At 42.0% G+C, this 13,468-nt stretch overlaps 1 protein-coding gene across 50 annotated transcripts in view; it reads right to left on the bottom strand.

Annotated features, from left to right (window-relative positions):
• The window catches only part of LOC5573536 (modifier of mdg4), a 419,719-nt gene that overhangs the window by 382,668 nt on the left and 23,583 nt on the right, over window positions 1–13,468 (bottom strand). The window contains exons 5-6 of one of the 50 annotated variants that reach the window (XM_021838303.1): window positions 4,412–4,514; window positions 4,104–4,343 (exon numbers count right to left, since the gene is read on the bottom strand). The exons of 41 other annotated variants lie outside the window; for them this stretch is intronic. In XM_021838303.1, the coding sequence (XP_021693995.1) occupies window positions 4,124–4,343; window positions 4,412–4,514 (323 nt within the window). In that variant the 3' untranslated portion in view covers window positions 4,104–4,123. Of the gene's footprint in view, window positions 1–1,469; window positions 1,818–1,903; window positions 2,361–2,860; window positions 3,219–4,103; window positions 4,344–4,411; window positions 4,515–5,027; window positions 5,392–5,486; window positions 5,857–5,936; window positions 6,469–6,988; window positions 7,293–7,371; window positions 7,536–7,607; window positions 7,866–13,468 lie in introns of those variants that run through there. 8 more of the 50 variants (XM_021838293.1, XM_021838286.1, XM_021838289.1 and 5 more) reach the window with 8 other exon arrangements.

Raw genomic sequence — 13,468 nt, 5'->3', positions numbered from 1 at the left:
TGGTTATGGGCCCATAAGGCTGAAGGGGAGAAAAAAAAGATTCATCATTTATTTGACATCAGTTAGGTTTTTTCAATTTTTAAAGTAAAAAACAAGTAAAATAATGATCCAGAGGACGTTTGAAAAAAGTTTAACAAATATCGGTAAAAAGAAAAATTCGAAAAAATAACTTTTTTTTCATTTTTATTTTTTTGTTCCTTATTTATTTTTATCCCCCCCCCCCCCCCTCGATCCTTCCAAGTGGTCTCGGACATAAAAGAAATTTAATATTTGTATCAGCCTAATTAAGGGTCGCAAAAGTAAAGAGGTATGGAATAACATTTTGAGTTTCGAATACGGGAAAATACTACTCTTTTCAAGCTCTTCGAGAGTATTTTTCGAAGATGCTACTCTGTGACTGACTGGAATAATCAAAATTGCACAGGGAATCAACGGAAGTAGCTTGGGAGTAGCATACTATATTCAATATACAAATTCGAAAACTCCAAACTTAGTCATTTTAACCTTGTTTAACGATTAAATAATTATAACATTACCACGATATAAATTTGTGTTATCACAAGCATGAAACGAGCTCACCAGTTGGTAATCCATCCTCGACTGCAGTCACAATCTCGACATCAACACTTGAAAGCTTCGATAGAAAATCACTCCGATAGCGCGAAAACGAACTATTAAGCGTGAGCATTGGGATATCACTGCCCAGCAAAAAATTTAACCGAAAAAAACTTTTCATTCCGGCGGCAAGAAAAACGAATCCGCTTGGTTGGGTTTTGCTAAGCGCTCTCAGTGCCAATCTCAAGAAACACGTAAGTTCTATCAGAGCATCTTGACGGACGAGCGTGAGGTGTTCGAAAGGTGGAAGCAGCACTTCGAGAAACACTTGAATGGCGCTGAGAGCACAGGCAATGAAGGTCGAGACCACGGAGGGAATTTCTTCGTCAGTATTACGGACACTTTGAGGAAGATTAAGGATGCCATTCACCAGCTCAAGAACAGTAAAGCTGCTGATACGACAGTATTAACCGTGTAGATCTATGGAAGATCATGGACGATAATAGGTTTCTCGGGAAGCCAGTATCCAGAAGGTGGCCAAAGATAGAAGGATACGATAGGCAGGGCTTGTTGAGAGAATGCCGGGAAACAGCCCTGTCAAGATGTTGTTTGCTTCGAATCTGGTGGGAACAAGAAGACGCGAGGCGCAGCGAGCTAAGTAAATCAGGTGCACCAAGACCTGGAGAGCAAAGGTCGCCAAGTTTCACAGATCTCAGTACATTTGCCTTAGCTTTCTAGATCTTGATCTATTACCTCATGCACCAGAAACATTTGGACAACTGCGAGGGACATAGACGTCCTTATTCCAACTTGTGGATCATATTCATCAGCGATCCATAGTACATATAAGCAGTACATCCAAAGATTCATGTTCACACTACGATCATCTACCCAAATAAAGTGAGTCCACTTACCGATCACCGAATAGAGCTTATGCTCATCCAGCGGCACCAGCGAGCCGGTATTCTCCGTCCTGCGAACGCAGGCGCTCATCAGCTTGTGCCGTCCGAAAATAACGTCCATCAGTCGTGCTGTGTAGAGCGCCGGCTTCGGTGTGTAGATGCTCACCAGATCCGTCGTCGATATGTACGTGTTGCTGCCACTGTGCAGAGGGACCAAAGCGGGAGCTTCAGCGGCCGATCGTTTCACGATCTTTGGCTTTTCCGGCGGTCGCGACGTCAACGGTGGCGTCGTCTTTGGAGGATGCGTTTGAATGGAGGAAATGATTTCCACTTTCGGTTTGCACGTTATGGCGATCGGTCCTGCAACAGATATTGAAACGGAAGGTTAGTGGGATTGATTGGCCGAACTGCTTGCGAACAACTGATGGATTGGTCAAACGCTCAAATTCTAGCTTAAAGGTAATTTATTTAACTTGTCTCAGTAATCGGTCGTATCAGCTTTTTTCTGTTCGTCACTTTCGGAACCTTCCGGTATACAATCGACCACGAATTCGGTGTATTGCTCCTGAACCGATTTACCGCTGGCTTGACCATCACCACCACCCCCACCGGAAGGCCCGGTCGTGATCACAATGGTCGCCTTCTTCTTCGTAACCCGTCGCTTCCGCTTGATGATGTCCGAGTGGGTGTGGTAGCGATTCAGCGGCGTAATCACGTTCTCGATGGTGTAAACACGGGCACGGCACTTCTGGTTCCACCACTGATTGCAACGCCAGATTTTTTTGGGGATGGCATTTTGGGTTATCACGAGCTTCTCGAAGACGAACGGCTGGCCTAGGTAGAGGAGCTGCTCCTTGCCACGCATGGTTCTTGTAAAGATGGCTATGTTTTCCTGGTCGATTACTGCAATTGTTATATTCGGAAATAAAAATGATAACAGAGTATGTTACTATTGTTTAATATATTCGAAAGACAAGTGAGGTAATAGATTTTCTCAATGAGTGAAACGGCCATCACTACGAAATGTGCGAACTTGTCTTTTTATTGCTCCGGTCATCAACTTGCTGTTCGGATACTCGGTGGATGATTGTGGCCATGTTTTCCCAGTTTAATCTCCGAGGTGACGGTGTTCTGGATCAGCCTGGCCTGACAGCGACCAACCGAGTTACGACTGCAGACCCAGTTGATCGAAGTCTTGAACGAGGCCTCCTTTCGGTAAACGAAGCTGTAGAACATCAGGTTCTTTCCACCTTTCTGATTGGGCGCGATCTCGTAAGATTTATTCAGCCACATTCCAGTTGGAAGTTGATCAAAGGTTTCTGAAAGATTTTAGAAAAGGTGCATTAAACGTATGTTGATCTAGAATCAGGATCAACAGCAATTGAATACTAGGACCACAAAGATGCTTGATTTCAGAACTTTATTTGTGCTACTGCACTGTTTAATCATCGACAGTTTCGATGCACAGCTTGACGGAACTCCCGTCGTACTGTAACATCGGTGGGTGATTGTGGCCTTTTTTGCTTAGCTTAATGCCTCCGTCATTGTTGGTAATGCATCTGGCTGCACATAAGCCCAACTCTGAACCTCGGTTATAACCGGTGAACCTATTATAGTTGGGATTCGCACAAACCCAATTCATCGTGTTGGCGAATTGGGTCTTCTTTCGGTAGATGTAGCCCTGGTAGCACAAATTGAGACCCCCTTTCCGATTGCATACGAGTTCGTACTGTTCATCGTACAGGAATCCACGAGTTCGAGCTGAAACGACACGCCAATGAAATGATATCAGAAAATCGTTTTAAAATAAGCTTGTTTATTCTAGTACTGCAAACGAAAAACATCTCGCTTAAATTTGAAGTTTATTCGAACAAAACGTTTTATCTTTATAAACCACATCGTGGTTGTGTCTTCGCTTGCTAAATTTGATCATTTGAGGGCCCTGAGTGACACATCGGGCCGGACAGCGACTCGCCGAGCTGCTACTTTTATTGCACACCCAGTTGACCGTATTGTTGTAGCGGCGTTCCGTCGTGAACAGGTATCCCTTGTGCCTCAAGCTGAACCCACCGCGACGATTTTCGATGAACTCCAGATCCTGTTTGTACCAAACACCAGCGTACACCCCGGGAAGTACTAGATCAAGTGAATCTGAAATGCGTAAACAATAATTTCAATCAATACAGTTAAAATCGTTAGTGCTTAACGAAAATACAGTACTAGAGCAAAAATCACAGTCTGTTCAGTCAACCCCGTTTATTTCACAACAACTCATTCATATCCACTGGACCGTGATTGTGCCAATGCACCCCAAAGCGGATCTTGTTGTTGCCTTCGGTGGAAATCCTCGACTTGCAGCTCGATTGCATTGTGTTGGCTTTATTGCAAATCCAGTTCATCGTTCGATTGTGCCGCTTCTTCTGGATGTAGATGTATCCCCGGAAGTGCAAGTTCATCGTTCCTCGTCGGTTCAACACGTAGCACAGGGGGAAGGAGTACCACACCTTCGGAACCGGATTCCGATCACCTAGCGCCGGTGGACTGTACGGAATCGCTGTAACTGAAACGATTGAAAATAGACCGGTTGAAAATCCTGATCGCAAGACTAGAACTAATCTACAAACAATCGAATGAAAGATTTTGAAGTACTAGAGCATGCAACAGATTTATTCCGTCTCTTCTGTGTTTATCACATAATCCACTTTGCAGTGAGGCTGCCGCATACGGAAAACAATGTCCCCCTGCTCTTGCAATTTCACATTCTCCATCACCGTCCGGCCCCAGCTGATTTTCTCCGTTTCCGGTCCGTGCGAGTGGTCTTCGATGCGGGTGGGCTTTTGGCCAGGCTTCACAATCAACCGACTGCGGCATTTGAATTTGGTACATCTGTGAACAAATCAATTCGACGCGTCTTATTGTTCATTTCACAAGTGTGATGCAGTACTAGAGCTTACCGAATGCAACGCCAGTAGTGTCCCCGATTTTTTCTATACAGGAAGTTGTCGACCACCAGGAGAGGGTGTCCCCGTTGACTGAAAATGAAATCCAGCCCAGAGGCTTGGAGGAAGAACAGAAGAGATTTCCATCAACTGGTTGAGTTCCAATTCTAGTACCTAATTCGTAATCTCAAAGAGAGGCAAGTCGTTTCATTTGCAATTCAAATTTTTTTGGCATTTATTTCAGCGATTTCAACAACTGCATGGGTGATTATGCACACGATAGCGAACTATAGTGTCGCCTGGAAGCACGGTTATCATCCGTCCGGGACATCTGTCCACCAGACATCGCCAGTAAGTTTTGTACTGTTTGATCATCTCGCGACGAAACCGGTAACCTAGAAATATCAACAGCGGTCTTCCACGCTGGCTTTGGCAGAAGCTGATTGGCTCGTTGGCCATCCAACTGCTGGCAATGTCGTGGGCAAGGTACACCTGCTTTTCGAACGTCCGGAAATGTTCCTGATGGTCTTCCCACTCTATAAATAGAAGACACAGGACGGAGAACGTTTAATTACATGATTAAACCACTTCTAAAATTCGTGTATCATCAAAATTATGCAAATCGGTCAAATAGTTTAAATCCAAATTTATTCTGCAGATCACCACATTCTAAAACAACTCGACGGATTCCTTGAAAAAGGGAGGCTCGTGATTGTGAACGTGGTACTTAACGATGGTCCCATCCACGGTCGTAACCCGTCCGGGACACTTGCAAAACGATGCGCACCGCCAGTAACCCTTCTCCTTGCAGCCACCATTCCGGCGGAATTTGTACCCCCGGAACACCAGCAGGGGATGTCCCCGGCGGCTTCGGATGTACTGCACGGCTTCCGGATACAGTTGGTCCCTCAGATCGTTCCGGTAGTACACGCTCTGCACGCTTTGGCTTCCGACCGCTGCCGTACTGGATGTGGTAGTGGTGGTCGTTATATACGCTACAATTGAGAAAGAATTTAATAAGATTGAGAAAATGTGGTACTAGAATGACAACGACATGGGGCTTTGGGACACATCAATCGCACATACAGGCTCACGGTAAAGTACTAGAACGTATAATTTTTATTTTCGCTTCGCTTCATGCTTCTTGTGCACCATGGTCTGCTTGTACCATTCCTCCAGATTGATACTGGACAGATCCGTTTCCTCGAGAATCGACGAGCTGATGCGCTGCAGATCGTTCGGGTGGCAGTGATGTGTCAGCTTGAGGATCTTGTTGCCCTGGCAGATGACACGGCCGTTGCACTTGGAGCTCTTGTACCGAATGCACAGCCAATAGGAGCGAGTCTTGCGGACCCGCTCGCATCGGTAGATGAAACTGTCCAGTGTCAAAAGGGGAGCCCCGCGCTGGCTTCGGATGAACGTGCGAAAATCTGCGGTGTGTTCCGGGTAGTATTCTAAAACTGTACCGAGAAATAAATGTCTTTGTCAGTGGTGGATTTAAACGATGATCTAAGTCGAAATCAGTAAAACAAACACATAGTTTTGATATTGCTTCACGAACATTTATAGTTTTATTATTGCGATTCAGAGGTAAAAATTTAGTTTAGTAAAAATGCATGTTTACAGTTCAACTGACAGGCCATAGTCCTCAAACTTGGGCAGTACGTCGATCTTGATCAAACCGATATCCGGAGAGCCAGAGTCCACCAGGGTCGAGGCACCGGATAGGAAGCTTGAACTGTAGAGTCCTGTGTGATAGCTTGGTGGCGTTGGTTCCGCCTTGGCTGCGTCTAGTACTTTATCCACCATATTGTTGCGTCGGCTGATTTTGGCGATCTTCTCCGTGTGCGGGTCGTGGTTGTGCTGCGTCCCTGTCAGGGCACTTAGTTTGCCATTCACGATCACGCATCTAGCGCGACATCGTTCTTCTTTTATTTTGCGGGAGTAGTTGTGACATCGCCAGTACACCTTGTTGCCTCTAGTACTGTGGCAATTGTAAAGGTAGTCGTTGATCACCAGGCATGGCGTTGACCATGGGCTCTTGATGAACTTCAACTCCTGCGAGTAAGCATCTTGAAATGACACAAATAAGCGGAAAATATGTGCTGTTAGTTTTAACAATCATCTTTATATGGCACAACATTCTAGTACTACAGAAAAAGCCGAGAAATCATTTGAAACCCTTTTTTATTGACTATTTTCAAGGATCATACACACTGTATTGATCGAAGACGTGCCTCCCGTGAAGCTTGGACATCTCTTCTGGGTGATTGTGCAGCCCATGGAAATTGATGACATGATTGTCCCTAGTAATGCACCGCACAGAGCAACGGTTCGGACCTTTTCGATTACTGGAAAACGTACATCGCCAGTAGGTTGTATTGGTTGCTTCAACCCGTTTGTTCGAGAAGAACACATACCGTTCGTAGACTAACAGCTTCCGGCCCCAACGGCTGCGCACAAATAGCAACTTGTCCGGTTCCTCCAGTCGTTCAATGAGAACTATAAAGATCAAATGGAAAAGTTTATTTAAAGATGCGAATCACGAATGGTCTGATAGAACCGAACCAAACTCAGAGAAAACACATTGCGCATATAAAATTCAACGTTTATTCTGGCGGTGCCACTTTCAGGAATGCATTGCAGTCGTCCAATAGGTATTCTATCATCTCCGGCGCCATATGATCATGTTCACCTTTAACCCGCTTGATCTGTACGTTGTCCGTGGTGATTCGGGAGGGACAACTTTTAAGCTTCGATCGCCTGTGAACGCACTCCCAATAGCCAAGCTGTTTCCGTCGCCGGTTTAGCGTATATTGATGGCCTTTATACAACAGCAAAGGCTTGCCCTTCCTACTGCGAACGAACTGGACCGCCGAGCATTCCATTTTGTAGTCTAGAAGAAACGAAATACATTCACCAATAGTAATTTGTGATTGAGAGCTTTCAATAAAAAAATAATAAAACAAGGCGAATACAAATTAAAATTAGAAAAACTTTATTCAATATATCTAAACCGAATCACATATAGTAATTGTGGAATACACTGTCCCCAGTGAGGATAACGTCCTATAGGAAATGTGTCCGGATGCCATGGCTGTTGCTATCTTCATCGTGTCGGGGTCATGATTGTGTTGTACTAGAGTGAAACGAAACACAAAATCGAAATTAGTAGGCTATGGGACTTTATCATCGATCGCTCATGACATACTGTTCCAGTTTGATATGTACAGCTGGTTGCCAACGCTTTTCAGTCTCCCTCGACATTTTTCCGCGCGATTGTGGACGCATTCCCAGTAGATGATATCCTTGTTGCGACCGCACCTTCGCAGATTCGAACGATAGATGTACTTATTGTGCACCAAATGAATACCACCCTTCCGGCTGGTGAGGAATGTATAAACTCGATCAGACGACCCCACGTATTCATCTTCCTTGAAGACGACCTTCGCCGATGATGTAAACTCATCTGAAATGAACATTCATTAACCTCTCGTGAATAACACCACACCCATCCGTTCCTAATCCTAATGCACGAAAGTTCTCTACTCTTGGATAAACTTCACCACCTGCACATACTTTCATCCTATCTTTATTTTTACAATTTGTTCTTGATGTAGTACTAGAACGCATCTGTCCCACTCCCCATCATGTCACTTATATGACTGCCAGGCGCTTCCTCGATCGTGTCCCGCACGACCAACTTGTAATCGGTTCCATCGTCGATGACGTCCAGCTTCTGAGACGCCGAAATCGGATCCCTCGAGTAAATGTCCAAATATTCTTCCAAATCTTCGGGATAGTCATACAGCGGTCGGTTCCGGATTTTACTTTCGTGGTTTTCATGGCCATGTTGTCGTTTGGCACGTATCAGCCGATTGAATTTGGTAACGCAAATCGCCTTGCAGCGCAGCTTCGTCACGTCGATGCACCGCCACGTGGTGTTGCCATTCTGCTGGGTCAACTTGCGGTTGTACAGGTAACCCTTGTACACTAGTTGAGCGTTTTTCTTCTGACTACGAATAAATTTGATAGCACCGGAGGATGAAGAGGAAGGGCCACAACGCACCTCGCTGGGTTCCGGACTATGTTCAACCGGGTTTTGGACAAATGCAACGGAGGATTTCGTATGCGAAGCTCGGAGATCATCCACGTGCCCTACGAAGGAAGGAATTCTTAGTGAGAGAAGTGCGCGTGGAAAATCGATTCAGAATGCATTCCAGGCATCGTTAAACGGGGTATGTCTGCTACTGTGCCAATATTAGCTAGCCTATTTTAAATGCCTTATAACTTATCTTATAACTGAATGCAGATAGAGTAAATCAATATATTTTGAATAGGGCAATGCCGGAATATATTGTGGACCTACATATTTAGTTTTTCCGTAAAGTTTTGAAACACTTTGACGCAACTCAATATCTCATATACATCGACTACCTTAACTGAGAATTTATGACTATCAATAATGAACCTATCCTGCTAACACAATTGAGAAGAAGAAATAGGCCAGGGGAAGTGGTTCACCTAGAGTGAATTTCTGTCAGAGAAAAAGTAGATTTTGTATGAGATTTGACAGAAAAATGAATGACAAGTTCATCCACTTCTCCTGGCCTATTCACATTTTCAAATTGAGTGCTATTATTCCTTTCAGATGAAAGCCAGTGAATGTTTATTGTAACCCTAGAGCAGTCGCGCAAATGGTTATCGCTATTGACACCACGCTCGAGCGAACCACGCTTAGCGAAGCTTTGATTCCGTGATTGACGTGCGAGACAAGACTACAACACTTACATTTGGAAATCGGCCTCGTATAACAGATCGCCGAGAATCCAATTTGCTGAATCTTGATTATATAGGCCAGGGGAAGTGGTGAATTTATGTCAGAGAAAAAGTAGATTTTGTATGAGAATTGACAGAAAAATGAATGACAAGTTCATCCACTTCTCCTGGCCTATTCGCCGAGATCTTGGTAAAATAAAAACAATGGGTTACCGATTTGAGTGTACGTAGGTATGGTGCTGCTATCTGGCAAAAATTTTCTCGATGCGTTAAGCGTCGAAAATTTTACCAGGCAAGGTATAGGAAGTGAAATTTCAAATGCTTATACAAAATTAACTACAATAGTTATTTAAAATCTTTTCAGTATACATTGATAGACTTTCGATGAGCTACATTTTAGGAATATTATTTTGAGTTTCTTCAATATGTTGCTGATTGTATAGCTTATTAGAAATCAAACCTCGTAAACTTCACAAAATTTAATTAAATTGTGTTTTTAATGTTTAATAAGAATTTGAATATTGACTTCCTATGCTTTCCGATGTAAAAAATCGGAGCTTCACGCATAGGGTCAAAACTGTGGTAATTACCTTCGTAGTCGCGCATATCTTAGAAAAATAGGTACCGAGATTCGGTACTGGAAATAACCGAAGTATCAGCTGTTGAATTCTTAATAATCCGTTTTTCTAAAGTCGGTGAATATGTTTAAGTGCGTACACCCAGAAATGAAAAATAGTCACAGAATTACTAAAGTTTATGCATTTATGACTATTTTCTTTCTGCCCCTTTTTCATTCTGCTGTGAATTTTGCACTAACTGTCATTTCGACTAGGTTGAAGCTTAGCGATGCTTCAATCCAGGCGAAATGAAAAATAGGATTAAAATTCCCTGCAGAATGAAAGGCAGATTCAAAATAGTCATAAATTACTGAAGTTTAGTAATTTTGTGACTACTCGTGTTTCTGAGTTCTGAGTGCAGTAGATGCCGAAATACAAAAATAAAATGATTCTAAAATCCGGTTCTGAAACAACCTTTGCAAATCACAAACTTGTTGACTACGAGCATACTCTCTATCATATCGTAGCCGAGTAGCAGGTGGGGAAAAGTTGTATCGACTTGTTAACAGTGACCGTTTTCGTGAATGAGTGGAAACACGCCTGAAACTTTGGATTTCAAATGGGATCTATTTTTTTTCAAATCGGGCCAGTTTATCTGACTCATCTGTAGTGCCCAACATATGGCACTTCTTTCTATTTTAAGGCGAAGTAGGCCGTCATTGAAATTTGTACGCGTCGTTAATGATTGTTGCTAATTCATCTCACGGTTTCGAATCAAAGAAAATCAGTTGGTTTTGCACTGACACAGCTGAAAAAGTATCAGCATATTTTATGCATGTTAGCGCGTACAGTGATTCTTTTTCAAGTCAATATAAACTATCAAGACTGAGTTTTATCACTTCGAAATGCATGCTGAAAAGTCATCATTGTTGCCAAAACGAATGACGGGCTACTTAGCCTTAAATTCAAATTTTCAGATGCATTTCCAACATTGCAAAATTATATAGAAACACACACACTCATAATTTATGTTACACAAAACGATTTGACCGGAATTAATAAATGTGAAAGGTAGTCCAGTTGTGGTTTGCCGTATTCACGTTCGAATTACGCCAGCAAAACCAAATGGGCCATGGATTCTATCGCATGTTGGATCCACCGTAAACAAGGATGAGGATGATTATCATACCTACTGTGTTACATAACGTTAAGGTAAGGCTGCATCGAAGCCAGACTTCGAATTTTCAAGAGCACACATCAATTGGTCATGTCCAGCGAATGACATATCGATCAAATTTTCAGCCTAAACGATTATTTGGATCTCCAAGATATTTGTGCTCTTTAAAAGTTTTGACATCGTTTTATATTTACCTTAACTCTCAAAGATGTAAGAATCCCCTCCTCGATTCGATTCATACTACATTTTTTCAGCAACGCATAAGTCATACCTACCCCGTTAAACGAAGATGGAAATGCAATTTTGGGATTTTCTTTCAACAAACAACATTTTAAGCATTTTTATTGTAGACCTTTATTTTCATCATTTTCTTCTAATTATTGTATCACTTTGATCATATTTTCGGCTTTTTTATCTATTATTGTTATGCGGTCCTCTTGTGGCTACGATGGACAGGTCTAGAATTTTAAATATCACACACCTACCAAATAAACGATCATTTATACAAATTAATTTGAAATAAAACATTGTTCCAAAGCTCCATTAAAGAAACAGTCAACGGAAACAATGGCATTCATGGAAGGAATTGGAGATAAAATACAGGGTGTCCGCAAATTATCCGAACAGCAAAATATTGGAAAGATGATCTCGCATTGAAAACAGTGAAAAATCAATGTCCATGTACCTTTTATAATACATCTATATGTTAACACAAAACACAATTTTAAAAAAATTCGAAATTTTCTGAGATAGGCAAATTTAAATTTTTCGGAGACGTTTTTCTTGAGGGCCACTAGTTATACTGGAGATGTGTTATCCCTGAAACCTAAAAGAGATGAATCCAAATGTCCTATTATTGTTTGAAGCAATTTACAGGTTAGTGGCTTCAAGTTAGACTGGAAATTGTGCGGTTCAAATCTAGTGAGTTCTATGGACATTTCTCTTCCGTCATAAGGCTCGTAAAACAGCTGCCTTTAAGACACCTCAATACATTTGGATTGGTTTTGCAATTATTTGAAATCGGAAATGCGTCAAACTTATTTCTTAAGAATATAATAGACCAATGTTTAAAACCATGCAAGAATATTGAATTGATTATGCTTGATTGTATAGAGCTGTGTCTTCAAAGTTTGTACGGATAATTTGCGGACACCCTGTACATCAAGGAGAAACGTGATATTAATGTTGCTATTATTGAGATACTGAAAGAGCTGTGCAAAAGAGTTGCACAGATACTTACCATTAAAAGCCCTGTTCATGCTACTTTTCGGCCTTTTGTTTACTTTGGTGCTTTCCTTAGGTTCAGCATTAACCATACATATTTCATCCCACTGATAGGGGGAGTTCCTTTTTATGCGACAAAGCCAATAGAAGTGCCTTTACTAGTAACACAATTTTCCCTAAGGCCATATTGATTTGTATTGAAAAATACATTTGCAACTTGTTTGGATTTTCATACAAAATGATCATCTGTTACGGCAGGTTAACCACCAAATATCCATTTTTAATTTCCCGGCATAATTTTCAAAGTTTTCCCGGTTTTCAATTGAGGGGAGTGCCATTTTGGTTGCCTTCCTTAGTCGGGTGGTTAGAGTCCGCGGCTACAAAGCAAAGCCATGCTGAAGGTGACTGGGTTCGATTCCCGGTCGGTCCAGGATCTTTTCGTAATGGAAATTTCCTTGACTTGCCAGGGCATAGAGTATTATCGTACCTGCCACACGATCTACGAATGCAAAAATGACAACTTTGGCAAATCAAGCTCTCAGTTAACAACTGTGGAAGTACTCACTGAACACTAATCTGAGAAGCAGGCTCTGTCCCAGTGAGGACGTAATTGGGTTTATTCTACGACTGGCGTGAGGTGACAATTGTCGGTGTCGTATAGCGAGGTGACGATTCTCGACTCGAGTGAAGTGACTCTCCATTTGATTTGCAAGGCGAGTCACTTCACTCGAGTCGGGAATTGTCACCTCGCTATACGACACCGACAATTGTCACCTCACGACACTCGTAGAATAAACCCAAATGCCAAGAAGAAGAAGAACATTTCGGTCGGCTTTTGTGTTAGATATACTGAAAATTTTACTGTTTTCATGCTTTGCAACAGTATTTTAGGGAATTGTTCCGATCAATGGAAAAAACGAAATAATTCGTAGAAAGTTTGCTTGTTTTGGGTGGAATGAGAAATTACTAAAAAACATTATGAAGATTCTCTCAAAACTTTTTGTCACTCACCTTTACTTGTAACCCCCGCAGTTGTGCTACTAAAACGGTTTATATTATTATCACTTTTGATTCATTTTGATAGGGTTTTGTTTTAAAAGTGGTAGCTTGTCTACCTGTGTAGCCCATGTCTACACCAAAAATATGCCATTTTTTGCATCTTCCGAGTCAGATAATTTAAAGAAAGAATCAAGCCCTGATAGTAAAAGAAAAAAATCATAAAATATTTCCAAACATTTAGAACATTGCTAAAAGTGAAACTTTTCTAAGAAGTATTATACTTCACTATAATAGTGTGGCAAAGAAGACTATTTAACAAAAAATTGATTCATTAAT

Source organism: Aedes aegypti, chromosome 1 (genome assembly GCF_002204515.2).
Source record: "Aedes aegypti strain LVP_AGWG chromosome 1, AaegL5.0 Primary Assembly, whole genome shotgun sequence".
In the NCBI taxonomy this organism is placed as follows: domain Eukaryota; kingdom Metazoa; phylum Arthropoda; class Insecta; order Diptera; family Culicidae; genus Aedes; species Aedes aegypti.
This window is presented reverse-complemented; position numbering and strand designations above follow the sequence as displayed.